Source organism: Podarcis liolepis, assembly GCF_965112155.1.
Source record: "Podarcis liolepis genome assembly, chromosome: 4".
NCBI lineage: Eukaryota > Metazoa > Chordata > Lepidosauria > Squamata > Lacertidae > Podarcis > Podarcis liolepis.
Genome location: NC_139558.1, coordinates 12740186 through 12760534, shown reverse-complemented (window position 1 = coordinate 12760534; position 20349 = coordinate 12740186). Strand labels below are relative to the sequence as shown.

Genomic DNA, 20349 nt, shown 5'->3' with positions numbered 1-20349 from the left:
ACGGTTGTGTCCCTGTGGAGATGGCAGTATTGAGTCAGTGGCTCCTGTGCTTCTGGCTTGCACGCTTTGTAAAGATTTGAGGAGTGAAGTTATTACCCCTCTATTATTGTCGCTCGACCATTGCTACTGTGTCCTTTTTAGCAGATCAAGCTGATCAGCTGGCGGCAAAAACTGAAAGGCTTTTAGCGGGGGCAATTAGAATAAGATCTATTATTGATGTAAACCTGAAAATTTATTTTGTATAGTTTTTACCTCTCCAGTACAATTTATTTTATTGCTATTGCTTAGTGGCTGATGCAAATAAAAGATTCTTCTGATTCTGAATATAAAGTAAATTACGAATACTGATTATATATTTTGTGCTTTTATCTTTTGATTTTGTTCTGTGAACCGCCCTGAGACCTCGGGGCATATAAATTAAGACCTCGGGCTATATATTCACCATAATCATCATAAATCCTGTATAATACGTGTCCCACGGCTATGACGTCACGACCCCCTTCTGACGCCGCGTTCCCTCACCCTCTGCCCTTCTTTGGAAGTTTCCCCGCCCACCTACCCATCCAGCAACCAATCAACAGGCTCCTCAAACACGACCTGGTCACGCGGTTGGAGAGCTCGTTCCCTAGCAACCGCCGCCGCGCGCCGATGAAACGGGCAGCTGGCCGGAAGCATTCCCGTCTCTATAGGCTGGCCCCGCCCACCCGGCCGATCCGAAGAACGCTATTGGTTAGCTGCGCGATCAATCCCGCTCCCGCCCGCCCACCCGTGAGGTTGTAGACGTGGTACGGGGATGAGAAAGCGGTGACTGAGGCGGCCGCTCCCGCCGCCGAGGGGAACGACCATGGGGCTTCCGTGGCTCGCCTGGGCCGCCCTGTGCTGCGCCGCGTGGCTCCCGGCGGCGCAGGCCAAGACGGTGCGGGGCGGCTTCTCCAGCGCGGCCGCCGGAGCTGGCCAGGCGGCGGCGCAGTTCCAGTTCCACGGTAAGCGGGGCGCTGCCCGGCCCGGAGGAGGATCTCGCCCAGCGCCTTTGCGCAGCGCGATCCTATGCGCGCCGAGCTCGGGATCGAGCGCAGCAGGGCCTTCGGTTGGGAGAAGGAGGGATGCGAGGGACCCCGTGCCAGGGCCTTTTCTGCTGTTTGCGCCCGTTTCCACGCGTTATGCGCCTTTGCGCAGTGCGATCCTATGCGCACCGAGCTCGCAGCAAGGCCTTCGGTGGGGAGGAGACGGAGGGATGCGAGGGATCCCGTGCCAGGGCCTTTTCTGCTGTTTGCGCCCGTTTCCACGCGTTATGCACCCTTTTGACAAGGGGGCTCTGAGACTCTCCCCACCCTGAAGTCCACCGCCGTTTGGCTCCCTCTGTAGCTACGGCTCTGTCTGGACCTCAGCTGATCTTGCAGCCATATATATCGTCACCTATATAGGTAAGGTAAAGGATCTCTGGATGGTTAAGTCCAGTCATAGGTGACTATGGGGTGTGGAACTCATCTCGCCAGCATGGATACCGTGACGGAAACCAGAGCGCATGGAAACGCCATTTACCTTCCCACCACTGTGGTACCTATTTATCTACTTGCACTGGCGTGCTTTCAAACTGCTAGGTTGGCAGGAGCTGGGACAGAGCAACGGGAGCTCACTCCATCACAGTGATTCGAACCTCCAGCCTTCTGATCAGCAAGCCCAAGAGGCTCAGTGGTTTAGACCATTTAGTCCTGCATATATAAGTGACTGTAAAGGTAAAGGGAGGTGGGTGGAGCTTAGGTCTAAACCACTGAGCCTCTTGGGCTTGGCAATCAGAAGGCTGGAGGTTCAGATTCCTGCCATGGGGTGAGCTCCCATTGCTCTGTCCCAGCTCCTGCCAACCTAGCAGTTCGAAAGCACGCTAGTGCAAGTAGATAAATAAGTACCAGAGTGCGGGAAGGTAAATGGCGTTTCCGTGCGCTCTGGTTTCCATCACGGTGTTCCATTGCACCAGAATCGGTATAGTCATGCTGGCCACATGACCCAGAAAGCTGTCTGTGGACAAACGCCAGCTCCCTTGGCCTAAAAGCGAGATGAGCGCCGCAACCCCATAGTTGCCTTTGACTGGGTTTAACTGTCGATGGGTCCCTTCCCTTTTTATATATCTTAGGTAAGCAATTAAATTTTGCATGCCCCACTTTAACAAACAGCATTCGCTGTCAAAGAGGGAGGATGGCGCTGTTGCAGCAGGAGTTTCTCTCCTGTTGGAGTGGCTTCTTGTTTTCCCCTTTGGAGGGTCTTAGAATCGTAGGGTTGGAAGGGATTACGAGGGTCTCCTAGCCCAACCCCCTGCAATACAGAAATCTATTTGCTCAACATGGAGCTCAAACTCACAACCCTGAGATAAAGTGCTTCATGCTCTTCTACTGACTGAGCTATCTATCCCGCAGGCAGCTGTCAGATGACAAGCATTGCCTTGCTAGTCGCATCTCCTTTCTGCTGGTTTGGAGTTATGAGATTGCCCCAGTAATCATAGGCCCAAGGTAAACCCTGAATAAAGGGCGCTATAGGGGCAGAGGGCAGAGACTTAGGCTGGATCCTAAGCCTGAACAAGTTAAAGGCAAAACAAGTGAAACAACTCAAACACTATTGCTTTCTCTCTGCCAGACTTAGGCAAGCTCAGCCAGCTGCAGCCCCACTGCTGAATGGAGTCTGGATCTGGTGTAATTTTACCCTATTTTAAGTTATACCAGCTTGCTTTATGCCAGTGTCTTATGTATAGGGTTGCTTCCATAGAGATCCAGTGTGTACATGGGTGTAATTGAGTCGCTCAACCTAGGTCTTAGCTGTCTGATTTGAGCCAACTGAAATCACTTTGCTGTATAAATAACATTCTGCAGCAGGGGAAATCCAAAACATTTTTTATACCCACCTCAGAATGTCCAAAGTGCCCTTCCCCAAATAAATCTAGGTTCTACAAGATAAATATAAGCAGCCCAATGTAGAGCATTTTCACAGTTTGGATTTTTTTGTGCCTTGATGTAAGCTGGAAAAATAATTGCAGGCTTCTTATCCAACTATTTGTTGACCTAAATATTGGTAGGAAAATGAACACTTGGCAGCAGTTTGCATTAAGAGGCGATTCTGCCAGCATTAAAAGCTTTCTAGATAATATTTCTCCTTTATTTCCGTCCTTATCTGTGTAATAGACTTTGACTTCTTTTTAAATATCAAGGTGATTGTGCTCTTCTGTATGTCAGAATCAACAATGTAGCAACAGCGGTTGGAAAAGAAGCCAAGCTTCACCTCTTTCAAGCTCAGGAATGGCTAAAGCTGCAAGAAAGCTACCAGGATTACAGCTGTAAAGAGAGATTGTCCAAAGCTCAGCTGATAAGTGAGTTCGAATGGGCGGTGGGTGTCATAAATATACTGAGTCAGTTCATAGCTTATTATATGCATCAGTTGAACAATAGGTTTAGGATGAAGAAAAAACTAAGAGAAGAGTTAATGTGTTTATAAATTTGCTCATGTAAACGAAAGGCATGGAATTGTAAGCCAAGGTACCCAGACTTAACTTCCATACCATGCAAGCAGTATATATTGTGCCTGATTGCAACTTAGCCTTCATACATGCACTCTCCTGTGGTTTTTCAGCCCCAATTTTCATATTGGGGGAGCACACATGCAGTAGCATGCCACAGCACATCCACACAGCAATGTGTGCAGCAGTGTGTCTTGTGCAAGCACATGCAGCAGCAGGCTGAACTGTGTCATGAGCAAGCATGTGCAATAGCACATCACATAAAAATATGCATGGCAACGCATCGTGTGCAAGAAACAGCTCAGCACATGCAAAATGCATGCAGCAGCATGTCAGCTACCCTTTCCCCATCCAGAAAGCAGCCTGCTCACTCTGTGACCACCATTTTTATTCTGGAAAGTATCAAAAGTGGCATGATAATTCATCGGGGGGGGGGGGGGAAGCTTTGTAATTATTGAAAAAATGGCTTGCATCCTAATATAAGTTCCCAGCCAGTTATTCCACCAAAACCCCTCTCCAGGAAATCAGGAGCCTTCCTAAACAATATTGGTTGGGATTTAGAGGGCAATTAGGAGGAGGAAACTATTCTACCATGAACTTGTTAGAATCCAAGCTGATATTAATTCTCCTCTCGGAGATCGCCAAACTCTCACAGGTATAGACTATCCAGGCACATCCAACAGGTAGATTGTGATCTACTGGTAGATCAATGGACGTCTGTGGTAGATCACTGGTAGATCACTGGGTCCCCCCAAAGAAGCTCAACAAGTTTGGCTCTCCTAAAAAATCTCAACAACTTTGACCTGAACCCCCAAAAAGGAGGTAGATCACTGCCAGTCTTTAACTCTGTGAGTAGATCGTAGTCTCTTGGGAGTTGGCCACCCCTGGACTATGCTCACATTCAAGAGTAGGAAACCAGTGGCCCTCCAGATAAAGCTGCCATCCCTGATCTTCGACCATTCTGGCTGGGTGGGGCTGATGGGAGCTGGTCCAATAGCATCTGGAGGGCTACAGGTTTCCCATCCCTGTTTTCATGCCAAGAGCTTTAGGGCAGCAATGGGGAAGGTGCGTTCCTCCAGATGTTTTGGCCTCTATCTCCCATCAGCCACAGCTAGCATGACCAACTGTCAGCGACGGTGAGAGCTGTAGTCCAAGAACATCTGGAGGACCCCAAGTTCCTCATTGCTGGCATAATGTCTGAGTTTTTAAGGTACATGGATAAGTCTGCAATCCTATATACACATACCTGAGAGCAGGTTCCTCTAAACTCAGTGGCAATTACTTCAAAGTAGATACGCATAGAATTGCATTGCACGAAGTGTCTGTTTGTTTTCTAAATATTTGCTTCTCATCTCTCTTAAACATTTTATCTCTTCAAAATACTTGTAGACTGCTCTGCTCTCTTTACAGCTGGTTTAAAACAAATTTCATCACTTAATTGTGCTTTGTCTTTGAATATCTTGAGTGTTAATATTTAGTTCATAAGTAAGCTAGCATGGAATAAGCATGCAGTGTTGTTTAGTTTCTGGGAAAATTAGGTCATTTATATCATCCTATCTCCCCATACGCTACCATGGTCCAATTACAGACTCATTGAAAATGAAGTCAGCAATTCAGAATCTAAAGCTTAATATAACATTTGTGGAGCACAAATATTTAATGTACAAAATATTGACGTTCCTCTTACAGTTATTGTCAAAGAAGTGCTAATCATGATCATTCTTAATTTTATTGATCAAAATAAAGATGTGCAAATTATATCTCAGGACAGTATAATTATATAACTGAATTGAACAGATACTAAAAACATTATTGTAATATCATGTGTGTATTTATATGAACAAGTCTAGTTATAATTGAATTCCCCCCCTTTCCTTTAGCCCAGCCTGTTCAGATTTTACCATGGACAAGTAGAGAATTGAGAATGTGGGTTGGGGCTGAAGGCATGCCGCTGAATTAACACTTGAACTAGACCAAATATTATGATCACAATCTAAGCACAGCTTAGCACTTTTATATCCCATTGATTGCAATGAGTTAGTTATGCACATGCTTAACTGCCTCCTACTGAAATCAAAAGATAACTGAAACTGCTTAACATGTGTATGCATTGAACCGTATGGTTTTTAAGGGGTACAGGCACACTAAAACATGTAACACAAATGCACCATATGGATCTGTTTTTTAAAAAGCACCTTGATGCATGTGCATCTGGCAAAAACGGCTTGTGCATTCCTTAGCCATAGCTAACCTGAAAGGTTTCTTGTTTTCTAGCCTTGTTTTATGTCCTGTAAGCCAAAGCTTTCTGAGTTTATTCAAGTCTGGTTCCTTTTGCAGTGCACCTGAACAGGACAGAACAAAATCTGACTGTGTCCCAGATTCCGTATCCTGACACATGGTATGTCTTTTATGTTGACAAGTTTACCTGTGCGGTGAATTCTGAGGACTCTGAATCCGAGGAAGTTCAATTTGAAATGGTGTTACTAAATCCAGATGCGGAAGGGAATCCTTTAGATCACTTTAGCGCAGGGGAATCAGGTAAGATGTTTCTTCTGGACTTTGGAGGAAATTGGTTGGGGAAGTGACAGCCAAAAATAACCCATTAAATTGTATACATTGCTATCCAGTTATCTATAGGATGAGGGAAACATACTTGCTTGGGGAAAGTATAGGATTAGTCATATAACAATGACATTGAAGTGTCTGATAACTTTAATTTGCCCTAATAGATTAGTGTTCACCCATTTTTTATTCCATTTTTTTCACAATCCAGGACAATTAGCTCCATTTTTGGTGCATTCTAATTGTGATGTCTCAGAAGATACAGTAACAAATTAATAGAATCAACCACTTCAATTTTATTATTACATAATTAACATTAGTTGCTAATATATATATATGGCACTTTAGTTCTGACTGCAATCACAGCTTTAAAGAAAGTTATTTGCGGTTCATTGAATGCGCTAAGAATTTACAATGTAACAGAGATAAATGACTACTTCTTACACAGCAAAAATAAAATAAAAAAATCCAGACAAGTATAAAAGGAAAATAAAATATTGAGAAATTCAGGGACCAGGTTTCTTTAATTCATCTTCATGTTACACACCATAGAACATGAACATCATTCATTCAAAACTGAAAATAAGTGCATTGTGGACTGGCTATGCCTTTTAAATGTTGCAGCAATGACATCTAGTGGTAAGATGAATGTTTCACACATCTGTTGCACGGCCTCTCAAATGTTGGCATAGTAAAATCTCGGTGAGTCAATTGTGTCCGCAAGTCTAAAGCAAAAGTGGAAGCTTCTTTGTTCCGTATGAAAAAGTGGTGTTTGCAGCGTATCCAGCATTATATTTGAACAGAAATGTACGTCTGCCAACAGACACCTGAGAACCTCCTCTTCAAACACTGCGATCGCTATGAATATTTGCAGCAAACCTGCTGCAAACATCTCTTTTTGGTATTGTGAGGAAAAATAGAGATATGAGTGCATGGGAAGCACTTTTTATAGTGCAAACCTCTACATGTTTACGCAGAAGTAAATCCCATTAATTCAGTGATGCTTTCAAGCTAGGGTTCATAGAATCACACCCTTGGGAAGCAATAATGTTTTGTGTGTAAAGCGTGGCTTTGATGCTCATTCACAATAGATGTGGCATTAGCTGGGAGTGACTGACATGCATATACTACTATCCTGGCATTTACTATACTTCTGTGTGTGCTGTGCTTGAAACATTTCAGACACTCAGTGTTTGTCAACTGCTTTAGCAAAAGACATTACAACAGTAACAAAGAAGTCTTCGTATAAACAGATTTGTTGAGTTGAGAGCACTGTTCACAAATCCCATATCCTCAAGGCAAACGTATAATGTTTGTATTGCAAAGTCAGCTCTATTCCATGACTGCAAAGAGGAGCTACATTTACCCAAAGGCTAGATTCTTGTCACTAAGCACAGTAAGTTTCAGACACTTCTGACAAGGCGCGTGTGTTTGCATATATACTTAGTAATTTCAACAGAGACGGTTGCCGGCTTAGTAAAAATAAAGTAGGCTGCAAATTATTTCTGTTATTAGACAGAAACAAGAAAATCCAACATCTGTCCCCAAGGTTTGTAAGCAATATTCATAGTACCAGCATCAAACTGGAAATACTGGTGTTAACTATAACTATAACAGTTATTTTAAAATCTATTAAGTTATTTTGGTGAAGGAACAAAATATTCTTTGGTCACATCTTAATTGGTTCTTTGAAATAAATTGGTTTCAATGTCTTGAAGGGTAGCACACGACAACATAGGTTAGGGCATATCAGCATAATTGTATTGTACTATCTTTTTAGATGCAGCATATCCTGGGACCTGAAAGACAGGTAACAAACATAATTAATGACAAGATTCCAGCATTTCCAGTGTTGTTATGCTGGTATTGTGAGTATAAATACGAGCACAGTATTTACAATCTGCTGGGGCAGTAGTTGTAGTTTCCTGCTTCTGTTTATTAATAGAAAAAATTTCCAGCCTTTTTTTTTAAAAAAAAAACTAAGCTAGCAATTATCTGTTCAAATTACTCAGTATATAGGCATATATTAATAATAACCCTGCTTTGGAGCAACGTACTGCAGGGACCACTTTTCCCCCCTGTTCAACAGACTCATCTCTGCACACCAGAGATGAGTCGTTTTCTGTAGTACCCTTACTGGGTGAAACCCTTTTGAGTTTCCCTTTCAGTTTTCTGTTCTTAATTTAAATTTTATCTGGTCAGGTTGCTACTGTGTTTTGTCATTATTTTAGCTCTGGATTTTTTTTGTTTTTTTAAGGGTTGGACATTAAATATCTAAGTAAAGAAATATTTACGTAAGGTACTTCTTCTCTTTGCAGGCCTCCATGAGTTCTTCTTTCTGCTTGTTCTGGCATACTTCGTCGCTGCTTGCATATACGCTCAGACATTGTGGCAGACGATTAAAAAAGCAGGGCCTATGCACACTGTGTTAAAAGTTCTGTCGACTGTTCTGCTCTTGCAAGCCGCTTCCGCTTTTGCTAACTACCTACATTTTTCAAGGTAAATTTAAAACCTCCGCCTTTGGGCATACGAAGCTGCCATACTGAGTAACATCATTGGTCTTCCACGTCTAGTGCTGTCTGTGTCAGGGATGGGGAACTTATGACTCTCCAGATGTTGTTTGACAGTGATCACCCCTGATCATTGGTGATTCTGCCTGGAGCAAATGCAGGGTGGAGTCCAACATCTGGAGGGCTACAGGTCTCCCATCCCTGGTCTTGCTTTGGTAGTGACCTTCCCAGGTTTCAAGAAGGAATTTACATTGTCAAATTGGCCCAAATTTCTTTTATTTCGAGAATTTCTGCTTCAATGGCAGCTCTTGAGGCAGTTTGCTGTGGGTCTCGATTACACCGTGTATCTGTGCTTGAGCTCCAGCCGCTCCCTCCGAAGCTTTGGGAGCTCCTATAGAGCGTCCTTTAACACTGCTGGACCCTTCAGAATTCAAACTTTTCCTTTCGACTTTTTTGAGAAGGTGCTTTGCCCCTGCTCCCTTCCCACTTCCTCACAGCAATCAGGCCGCTCAGAGTGAGCGGCCTCCATCGTCCTCCATTGCCCGCAGTCGACCCAGAAGTCATTCCTTTGTTCCCTTCAGATTGAATCTGAAATGTTCTTTCTGCAAATCACCACACTAGGGTGGTAGAGCAAAATACAGGGTGCTGGTCTGCCCCAGCACAGGGGAACAGCAGGTTTTGAACTCGCAGGCACACAGATACAATTACCTGAACAACTGTGCAAAGGTAGGCTACATGTATCTTAGGGCAGCTCCCTGCTTTGCACAATAAATGTTTTTGCTACATATGCTGCAATACAGTGGTACCTCGAGTTAAGAACTTAATTCGTTCTGGAGGTCTGTTCTTAACCTGAAACTGTTCTTAACCTGAAGCACCACTTTAGCTAATGGGGGCCTCCTGCTGCCGCCGCGCCACCGGAGCACGATTTCTGTTCTCATCCTGAAGCTAAGTTCTTAACCCGAGGTACTATTTCTGGGTTAGCGGAGTCTGTAACCTGAAACTTCTGTAGCCCGAGGTACCACGGTATTACACTGCTGTTTCATAGAACAGCATAAAAGACATACAAACATGTAAATGTATGTTGGAACCCTGAATCGCCAGATTCTCCATATGCATTCACAGGTGTGAATGTTTCCCACACTTTACGTAATACATATTTGCTGCAGGAAACACTGGTGTGTGGGTGTGTAGGAAACACATCTATCTCCTAGTATTTACACCATCCCCAATAGATGATCATCCACTGTTCTCTGTACCAAAGAGTGAGATAGGAAATAACCATTTAGCAAAGCTCATTCAGGTTTTGTAGTAGGGAATACAATTCAGTGCTGAAAGTAGGCGAAGAAACAAGCTATTGTCACTTTCCACCATAAAGCCTAAATCTGCTGTTCTTAAGGTGTTCTTCCACCTTAATTTTATTTTATTGTAGTTAAACATGCGTGCTTCAGCTTCCTTTCAACTCAGATGTATTGATCAATTGTCATTCTTGTTGGTTCCTCTAGATTTGCTGCATTTAAACTTAACTGAGGCCTACCACTCTGGAGGGGACGCGGGTGGCGCTGTGGGTTAAACCACAGAACCTAGGGCTTGCTGATCAGAAGGTCGGCGGTTCGAATCCCCATGACGGGATGAGCTCCCGTTGCTCGGTCCCTGCTCCTGCCAACCTAGCAGTTTGAAAGCACGTCAAAGTGCAAGTAGATAAATAGGTACCGCTCCAGCGGGAAGGTAAACGGCGTTTCCGTGCGCTGCTCTGGTTCGCCAGAAGCGGCTTAGTCATGCTGGCCACGTGACCCGGAAGCTGTACGCCGGCTCCCTCGGCCAGTAAAGCGAGATGAGTGCCGCAACCCCAGAGCCGGCCATGACTGGACCTAACGGTCAGGGGTCCCTTTACCTTTTTACCACTCCGGAACAGAATAGTATTGACGTTTTGTTTCAGTATTTCTCCTTTATGTAAAAAGAGTTACATAAATTCAATCAAGTGCATTTTCTCACTTTCTCTCTCTATATATGTATTGCTCTTTTGCCCTCCAATTAAAAAACACTTTAAAAAAGAAGTAAATAAAAGCTTTTAAGTTTTTGAAAGTCCTCTTCTGCCGCACTTCCACAAAAAACAACCGCCATCTTTTCAGTGTTCTGCAGGCAACATTTTGGACAGCCCCACTTGTTGCAAAACTTGTGGACCTAAAGAAAAATAGGAAATACACTGCAGAGAAAGGCCATTATGTGCAGCAGCTAATCCAACTCAGGATGATGGGAGGTATTGGCATTGCATTTTGGGAAGCAGGAGACCTCCAGATCAACCCAATTTCCATGCCACTGCACACCGCTAGTGTAGCCTCTTCTGTTAAGAAGTCAAATCTGCTTCACAGAAATTCATATGAGTAAAGCAGAATTCTGGAGCTTCTGTGCGGAATGCAAAATAGTTATATGCTAGTAGGTTTGCCCATTTCCTTTATCATTTACAAGCTGGAGGCAAACCCAGCTGATTTTCATGTTATGTATTCTTAAAGCTTTTACAAACTTATTTCCATTTTTTTTAATATCCAAAAATAGTATTAGTGGTGGTTGTGTTTTGCAATCAGTTTATGCTTTTATGATGCGTATTTCTATAGTATAGGCTAATTTATCAAGCTGTTTTTCTTTTTTAGTTACTCTAAAAATGGAGTAGGAGCACCTTTTATGGGAAGCCTTGCAGAGTGTAAGTACATCTTGCTTTCTTTGAGCTGATCACAAATGAGGACATTGGTTTTAGGGAAGCACGTTATCTGGCTGTTAATATATCTTGTATAACATGAAATGCTGAGTCTGTTGGAAAGTCAGAGTGGTTTAAAATATTAGATAAAAAATTTAAGCCACACCTAGAAAGCTGTCTTTGCACAGAGTTGCAATTCCCGGCTGCCTCTGAAGGAGCCCCTGCAGCAAATGGGGCTCTTTACCCTTATTTATTAAAAATAGTTACGCTTTTTAGAACAGTGTTAGAGTCCACTCAAGCATTCCGCTCAAAACTAAGCCCCATGAAATCAGTAAAACTTCATTCATATAAGTCAATATAGGATTGCAGCTTAACTACAAGTTAAATCGCTTCAGCTAAACAAATTTCATTTCCCCCCTTAGGGTGTTCCAGGCAGACAGTTTCTTGTGCAAATATTCCTGTAAAGACGTGGCACAGGTTAGACCCCACTCTGTGATTTGCCACTGCTCCTTTCCTCACTTCCAGTTTCTTTCTCTTGCTTCCTCACGAAAGAGGTGTGCATTTTCCCCCCCAGATGTTGTAGACTCAAGTCTCCATACAGTCATGCACGCCTTTGCTGAATTTCTTGCAGCAAAAGCTAAACCTGACAGCTTTACTATTTCAAGATATGCCGACACAACTCCACCCTTACATGTGATGATTTTAATTTAATTTTTCTTGTAGCATATTGCGTAAAATCTGTTGGCTACAATTTTTACAATACTGTGCTGTTTCCTGGGGCTCTTGTACTTCCAGGAGGACTGTGCAGTGAGTGTTAATTGGAGCAGCCATTGCTTTTGTTGCGGCGAAACTTACTTAATTGCAAACCAGTGTATCTCCTGCCAGTGTCGGGGAAAAACACATTTCTGTCCCTAGCTATTGCAACTGTTGACCTTCAGTGTACAAAAGGTGACTGTGTTGCTGTTGTGTGGCAAATACAATGGTACCTTGGTTCTCAAACTTAATCCGTTCTGAAAGTCCGTTCCAAAACCAAAACGTTCCAAAACCAAGGCACACATTTCCATAGAAAGTAATGCAAAATGGATTAGTCCGTTCCAGACTTTTAAAAGCAACCCCTAAAACAGCAATTATCATGAATTTTACTATCTAACAAGACCATTGATCTATAAAATGAAAGCAATAATCAATGTACTGTACTATTAAATAAGACAGTATTGTAGATGATTAAAAAAAATGTTTTAAAAAAAATTCTTACCTGCACTGATGATAGTCATTGTTTGGATGGGGGGGCTTTTATCCATTTCCACAGTTGCACAACCAATCAGTAGCTAAACAGGGTTCCACACAGTCACAAAAACAAATGAACCAAAAAAGTCTCAAAAACAAAAATGCAAAATAAATGGCAGAAACAAAAGCACCCAACTTAATCTGTTCCGAAAGTCCATTTGACTTCTGAAATGTTCAGAAACCAAGGCACAGCTTCTGATTGGTGCAGGCGCCCCAGAAACAGTAGCCAACAACCACATCGGACGTTCGGCTTCTGAAAAACGTTCGAAAACCGGAACACTTACTTCTGGGTTTTCGGCATTTGGGAACCCAAGGCGTTTGAGAACCAAGGTACTGGATGCATCCGGTGATGTAGACTTTTTTTTTTTAAGATGCTTTTCTGGACACATACAGAACAGCTCTGGATAGATGACGTGTACAGACTCTCAAGAGGGAGGGGGAAAACATTAGCATGAAATCATTGTCCTCCTTCATTTTGTCCCCTCTCATTTCAGAAATATTTTTATGGCATTTTCCTTCTTCCTTGTGCATTCCATAGATCTGATTCTGGTTTAAGCGTTCCAAAAATACGTTTAAAAGCCATGCAAGGCTGTCGCTGCACACTGTCCATGCTGTGGTTGCAGTGACAACCACAGTAAAGCTCTGGACCAGCCTTCCCTAACATCATGGCCAGTTGTTGGGGGTGATGAAGATCTTGGGTCCTGAGGTTGGGGAAGTCTGGTCCAGATTATGAAAATTGCATTCCTCCACTAGAGGACATTGTGTACAGCAAAGGCTCTAAATATTGAAGAAAAAGCCGATGTATACAGGAAGCTTTGTATTAGAGCACCAGTGGACAAAATTTTAATGGATTTATACTCCGAGAGTGCTGGTCAGTATGCATGCTATTTATCTAGGCTAGATCATCCCGCTAGTTATATTGAAGTGTTTACAACAATATTAATTGACCTCTTATGTATGTTTTGCAGAAGTAAAGCCGTACAACAGGCCATTTTATACAGAGATTTTTCTTGGTGGCATAATTCAGGCAATTCAATTATATTAATGTTCTTCCCCTTAGTGTGTGACATAATCTCTCAGGTGCAGATGCTCTATCTACTGCTCAGTTTGTGCATGGGGTGGACAATAGGGAGAATGAAGAAATCTCAGAGTAAACCTCTCCAGTGGGAATCCACTCCAACATCCACAGCCATTGCAATAGCTGTCGTGGTAACACAGGTCTGTTTTCGCGCTGGGTGTTTGATTTACTGTGGAAGTGCTTTGGGGGGTAATTAAGAAACATTAATAAGCATATGATGTGATAATGATCCTGCACGAAGAGAAGAGGCTGTCTGTACTGATGTTCCTTTGGGAATGTTGTGAAAGGGTAACCAACCCAAAATACTGCAAATGTTGCTGTCGATGGTAGTGATACAGATGATTGAAAACTCTTCAGGAGAGCTCTTGCAGGCTGACAGAGGATTTAATGTAATACCTAGCTCCTGAAAAAGTAGCAGCCCTAAGTACCTGGTTGTACATTTTCTAAATCCTCACTGATGGCTAAGTATTTCCAGGGTCACTCAAAGTCTCTCCTTTAGCTACACTGATACACTGCATCAGCCCAAAGTGTGAAATGGGAAGTCCCTCGTTCAAATCTGCTCTTAATCATGAACTTCCTTTGCTGTTTTAAGCCAGGGGAAGCCAGCCTGCCCCCCTCACCCACCCAAATGTTGTTGGACTAAAATCCTTATCACCTCCTGACCGCATGGCAAACGGTCGGAGATGGTGGAATTTGTAGCCCAGTGTCTAGAGGGCACCAAGTTTGCCGCCGCTGCCACAGGCAAACTGTTTTTTCTCTTCATACCAGCACTGGCTTACTAGTTGCCAAAGTACAGTGGACCCTCCGGATATGAATTAAATTTGTTCCGGGGGTCCATCCGCAACCCGAAAAGTCTGTAGGCAGAGGTGCCGCTTCTGCGCGCGGTGAAACCCAGAAGTATATACACTTCCGGGTTTGCCACGTTCGTAACCCGAAAGTTATGTATCCAGAGCGGTACGTAACTAGAGGGTTCACTGTAATTGATCTGCCACCGTCCCCCAGCAACTCTATCAAATAAAAAATATACTTCTTGGACTATTGTCTAGAGCAGTGGTGAACAAACTATTTTCTGTCAAGGGTTTCATACCCTTAGGGGAATCTGTGGGAGACCGCATATTGGCACCAAAGGTGGATGGAACTGCTTCTCTTTTATTTCTCTTTTTACCACCCCGTTCTCTCCCTTTAACTCCCGGGTTTTCCCTTGTTACCTGTATGAACTCAGGGTGCCATGGGATTAGGCCTTGATTTATCCACCCCTGGTCTAGAGAATGAAGACACATGTCTCTGAGCATTCATTCATTCGTTGGCCCTCTGTGCTTCATATATTGATGGGCATTCATTAGAAAAAAACAGTTCTCACCTCTCAGACATATGCCTCTGAGAACCCCATTACAACATGTGGCCCTGAGCTGGTACATGTATTATATGCGCACCAGCCATGATAAGTGTTGTCTGCCATTTATTTTTTACTGTGATATCTCTCTCTCTCTCTCTCTCTCTCTCTCTCTCTCTCTCTCTCGCTCTCTCTCTCTCTCTCTCTCTCTCACACACTCACACACACACACACACACACACACACACACACAGGTACCGTATTTTTCCATCTTATAGACGCCCCCATGTATAAGATGTCCCCTATTTTGATATTATTTTTTAGGAAAAAAGCCTAGTCTTATACAGGGGGAAATACAGAATATTGAAAGATTATATTACTTTTTAAACAAACAAACTAAATGGGCACAGGTGAAAGGTTTCCTTCTCTGACATACTTCTAATTATTTCTAAACTAATGCTTGTTGATTTCTTCTCCCAAGGCTAAAAAGCCCATTCACAGAGTTCTCTTGGCAAGTGTCTGTCGCACCTCATAGAAGCCTGCATGGTGCTGTCAACAGATGGAATCTGCCTCTGAATTGGGACCCTATAATTGAGGCAAAATTATCCACATCAGTCCCAAACAGAGTACTTGAACTTTTGTCCACCCCTGACCACCTCACATCCTAAAAAGATTGTATTTTTTAAAAAAATTGCTGACTAGAATCCCAGTTTTATTGAAGAGGGTTTCAGTGAATTGTACTCTTTTTGTTCCTCCTTCCTCTCTCCCCACTGCATAGACTAACAATGTGGGGCCATCATATATTGTTTTTATACTGTACAAAGTTATATGAAAAAAGATCCATCGGGACACTATCTTTCTTCTAATTGTGTTCCTTGTTCTTTTGCAGGGCATTTTGCTAATTTGGGAACAGTTTGAGGATACAAATCATCACAGCTACCACTCACACCAAAGTTTAGCAGGCGGGCTTCTCATTGGCTTGAGAATTTGCCTAGCTCTGTCGCTTGGCTGCGGACTTTACCAGATCATCCGAATTGAGAGAAGCACACTGAAAAGAGAATTCTATATCACTTTCACAAAGGTATGTGCATCATATAGAAACCCAGTGTATTCTGCCAGAGCGCTATTGAATGCAGTGTCTAGTTTGGAGGAAAATAAAACAGTGCAATCTCATATGTACTTACAAATGTTTCATTGTGTTTAATGGAGCTTATTTCCAAGTTATTGTGTACAGGATTGTAGTTTGAGGCTACAATCCTATGCACACTTACATGGAAGTAAACCCCATGGAACACAGTGAGACTTCACTTCTGAGTACATACATACATACATACCGTATTTTTCGACCTATAGGACGCACTTTTTCCCCTCCAAAAATGAAGGGGAAATGTGTGTGCGTCCTATGGGGCGAATGCAGGCTTTCACTGAAGCCTGGAGAGCGAGAGGGGTCGGTGCGCACCGACCCCTCTCGCTTTCCAGGCTTCAGGAAGCTATCTGCAAGCCTGGGGAGACTGGTGGGAGTTCCTGCCAGGCTCCCAAGGCTTGCAGATAGCAGCCTGTTCTGGGGGCTGGGGTCAGAGGAAGCTCGGACTTCCCCAGCCCCGTGCCTGGGTGGAAAATAATTTTTTTCCCCTTTGTTCCCCCCCCCCAAAAAAAAACTAGGTGCGCCCTATAGGGCGAAAAATACGGTACATACATAGGGTTTGGTTAAGCAAGGTATGATGTTATACATCAAGACTCTCATAATGGTCTATGGCTTGATGCAGAAGAACACTTGGTAAGTTACAGAACGTATTTTAACGTGGAAAATGAAAATATGTAACTAGAGATCTGTTAATGGACAGAGTGACTTTTAGTACTGACAGATGATGATGATGATGATGATGATAACTTTCCTAAACAGGGCTGCCTTTAGGTGTCTTCTAAAGTCAGATAGTTGTTTATGTCCTTGACATCTGATGGGAGGGCATTTCACAGGGTGGGTACCACTACCACTAAGGCCCTCTGCCTGGTTCCCTGTAACCTCACTTCTCGCAGTGAGGGAACCGCCAGAAGGCCCTCGGAGAAGGACCTCAGTGTCTGGGCTGAACGATGGAGGTGGAGATGCTCCTTAGCTGATAGTGGTCTTCCTTCTTCTTTCAGGGCTGTCTTCTGTGGTTTTTGTGTCACCCAAGTCTTGTATCCATATCTCTAATGTTAAGAGATTACCAGCGAGAGAAGGTAGGTAGATACAGCATAATAAAACTTGAGTCAGTTACCGAATGAAGGCTTAATTGTATGCAATACTTTGGATTGTTAAACTCTTGATAAGTAATGGGAATTTCTGAATCTATTTTTTCCCCTGTAGCCCCCTTCAATCATTCCACATGAAGGAGCAACATGTATGGGGGGGGGTTGTGACACCCCCTTCCCTTCCCCCAGCACATCAAGTTCCCCTGGCCCCACCAGTCATGTATTAGTGTGGATGCTTGAGGCAGGGAAATCTGTGCGTGTTGACTTCCTCATATCCTGGAACTCTAATTGTGCAAGTTCCAGGAAAGCCTGAAAAACGTGAATGGCGGGGCCAGAGGGAACTGCACAGTCCCTTGCTACCCGTGTTGCCCCTTCATGTGTGTAATGTATGCAGGCAGCTTTAGAATTGTGACGTTAAGAGATCCCATGAAAGACTACATGAAATTGTGTTTTAAGAGATCTGGCGATTCCCAAGGTGAACTTCTAAACTTGAATTCCTAAGTAGGTCCAGTAAATTTCAGGTGAATATTTTGTTCTTTCTACAAAGCTCTCCTCTTTGTTCTCTTTTCCTTTCATATTTCAGGTCATTACCGTAGGCGTCATCCTCTGCCAGTTGTTCTCCATGGTCCTCCTGTACCGACTCTTTGTTTCCCATAGTCTGTATTGGGAAGTGTCCTCCCTCTCTTCAGTAACACTGCCACTTACTGTAGCATCTGGACATAAAAGTCGGCATCACTTCTGAGATGCATCTGGGAGATCTGTTGACAAATGTGCAATAAAGACTTGGAAATGTGCAGCTATTTTCAGCAGTGAATCCTCCACAGAGGATCTTTGGGAGAAATGAAACAATCAAAATACAGAATTACACTGCTGCAAGAGCTGAACGAGTGCAGGTATGAGGCAGATTTTCTCAAAAATTGTGACCAAGCATCTTGGATGAAGTCAAAGAAAATTCTTAACCTCGGTGTTTTCATTTAAAAACTGCCTCATCTTATGTTGGAACTAGATCCAAATTGTCATAACTGCAAGCATAAATGGATCACATAGACCACTTTTGCAATTAAAATAATATATTGGTTTAAAGTTGCTTTGAAACCGTGCAAATTGTGCAGAAGTTTAAAAGGACTTGAAAATTGTAATAGGTCCAGGAAACCAGTGTAAAATGTTTACAGCAAACTGTAGCACTTGTTATTTGTGTTTTTGAAAACGAAAAGAAAAAACACTTCCTTGCCTTGAGATTTGGATACAGTTCAGATTTCAGCTTGATTACCAATTGCTTTTTACACACCATGTTTGTGACAAATGTTACAAGAGCATAAGGGTGATGGACTAACTTGAGTTCTGTTTTTTTAAAAACAAAAACTTGGCATTGTTAAGGTTATAAAAGCAGCAGGCTAGCATCTCCTAAACTTGGGGGGGGGGGTTTATGCGATTCAGCACTAGAATTTTAATCCTGATATAATTCATTACTCTTACATTGAGGATTCAATCATAATTAAGCCATATTCACAGATTAAATTAACAGAAGCATTTCAAATAAATGTTAGTTTCAGTCATCAACTACCCATGAATTCCTGCCCAAGGATACTTAATCAGGATTAAATTTTCTATGAATAATTGAAAAACAAAATACTCACTGGATTTGTTATAATCCATGTTGGCAGTGGGTTCTAAGTAGTTGCCATCTCCCACCCATTGTAGTAGAAGCACACTTTGAAATGATTCCTAGCATTCAGACTGCCATTGTAAATATATAGTCTTACTGAAGTGCCTATTTATTGCTCAAGATTGAAATAATTTGAATGACTTTTGCTATATAAAATAAACATTCCTGTTAAGTAATTTCTGTGCTGTTGTGTGCTATTAAATCATGCTTGTAAACTGGTGTCTCGGAGGAAATGTGAAGCTGGTTTTATAATACGCTTCAGTTTTTTTTCTGAGTTCCAGACACAAGGCTATGTTTGTACCATCATCAGAAGCCAGCCATGAAAGCTGATTGATTCATGCTTATTTACTCTTCCTACTTGCTCCAAGGCAATACTCGCACTGTGTTGAGCCAACTGCCAGAAGAAAGGAGGAGAAGGCCGTACAAAACTGATGCTTCCCACTTATCCCCTTCCCCACTCTCTTTCCCCCTTCACACCAGGATTAGCAGCAGTGGGGAATACAACTATGGCAGACTTACCCTCAAAGAACTTGGTCAGGAGCGTACGGGGAGAGCGTCAGGGGAGCCTGAGGCGGCAATCCTGATACAGTACAAGCTTGAACATAATTTTAGGAATGCAGCCTTTAAAATCAGACAGTCTAGTCTTCAAAAGCACTGCTTCAGCACAAACCTTACTAAGGGTAATAGAGCTTCCAGTTACAAACCGCTTTGAGATTCAGTCTCGGGATTTCATTTAAGTTTATAGGTGCCACATTTTTGCCTCTGACTAAGGCAAATGGCAACATGACAAAGTTGTTCATTAAACAGGTTCACTCGTTACTCTTTGTAATTCAGGACAAGAACGGCAGGTTGAGGCTGGAAAGACTGAAATCGTAGACTTTCATGCCATCAGCAGAACGACTGCAACGTTAATTTTTGCAATTCTCTGGTAGCCACATCAAAATGTTGTTGGCTTAAATTGTGTTTATCTCTGTGCTCATATTCAGAATAAGAAAGGTGGGTTTTGGCACAAACTTTTAATAATACAAGAGAACATATATCTGGGTTTCCTCTCACACAAAATGCACACAAGGCTTGCACCAAGAGTGAGGAATGGTGCCAGTTGTCATCTTGCGTGATAAAAGTTGCATTTGGTCAGAAAAAATGCATGAAACTTTGATACTTCAATTCTCATATTAATTGTGCTTTCAGTAGTCCACGTGCTGGCAAATTAGAGATTGGATTATTTTAACAGCAGGGGGTTGCTACTCGTAAAGTGGAGTCCAGGAGTTGAAGTTAGGGGAGAATGTCGTGATTGGGCTTCTGATGAATGGTCTACCATCAGCGTGTTATCAGCATCCATCCGTCTCAAAATTCAGTGGACTGTGCCTCTGGGTGCGAAGCCAAACCACTGGAGAATCGCAGTGCCTGCTGTGGCTGCAAAGACTCATAACTGCTGCATCCTATGTTGGTTTTGCTTCATTGGCAGCACCAAAGCCACTGTCAGG

At 42.9% G+C, this 20349-nt stretch overlaps 1 protein-coding gene across 2 annotated transcripts; it reads left to right on the top strand.

Annotated features, from left to right (window-relative positions):
* Positions 1 to 614: 614 nt before the first annotated feature.
* Positions 615 to 19850, top strand: GPR180 (G protein-coupled receptor 180). Of its 2 annotated transcripts, XR_014525572.1 has the most exons (10): positions 615 to 983; positions 3197 to 3355; positions 5840 to 6040; positions 8383 to 8563; positions 11223 to 11272; positions 13614 to 13771; positions 15854 to 16045; positions 17107 to 17184; positions 17780 to 18089; positions 19343 to 19850. XR_014525572.1 is itself a non-coding variant. In XM_083501268.1 (9 exons), exons 1-9 carry the CDS (start codon positions 845 to 847, stop codon positions 17936 to 17938), a joined length of 1317 nt encoding a protein of 438 aa, XP_083357394.1. In that variant the 5' UTR covers positions 615 to 844; the 3' UTR covers positions 17939 to 19038. The 2 variants fall into 2 exon arrangements, 1 of the variants encoding a protein (XP_083357394.1); XM_083501268.1 differs by lacking the exon at positions 19343 to 19850 and having other exon boundaries at positions 17780 to 19038.
* Positions 19851 to 20349: the final 499 nt, after the last annotated feature.

Excerpts from the sequence above, each read along its gene's own strand:
- GPR180 (XM_083501268.1), top strand. The coding sequence starts at position 845 with ATGGGGCTTCCGTGGCTCGCCTGGGCCGCCCTGTGCTGCGCCGCGTGG. Across the intron at positions 984-3,196 it reads GGCGCAGTTCCAGTTCCACG|GTGATTGTGCTCTTCTGTAT; the intron begins GTAAGCGGGGCG and ends TTAAATATCAAG. Across the intron at positions 13,772-15,853 it reads TAGCTGTCGTGGTAACACAG|GGCATTTTGCTAATTTGGGA; the intron begins GTCTGTTTTCGC and ends GTTCTTTTGCAG.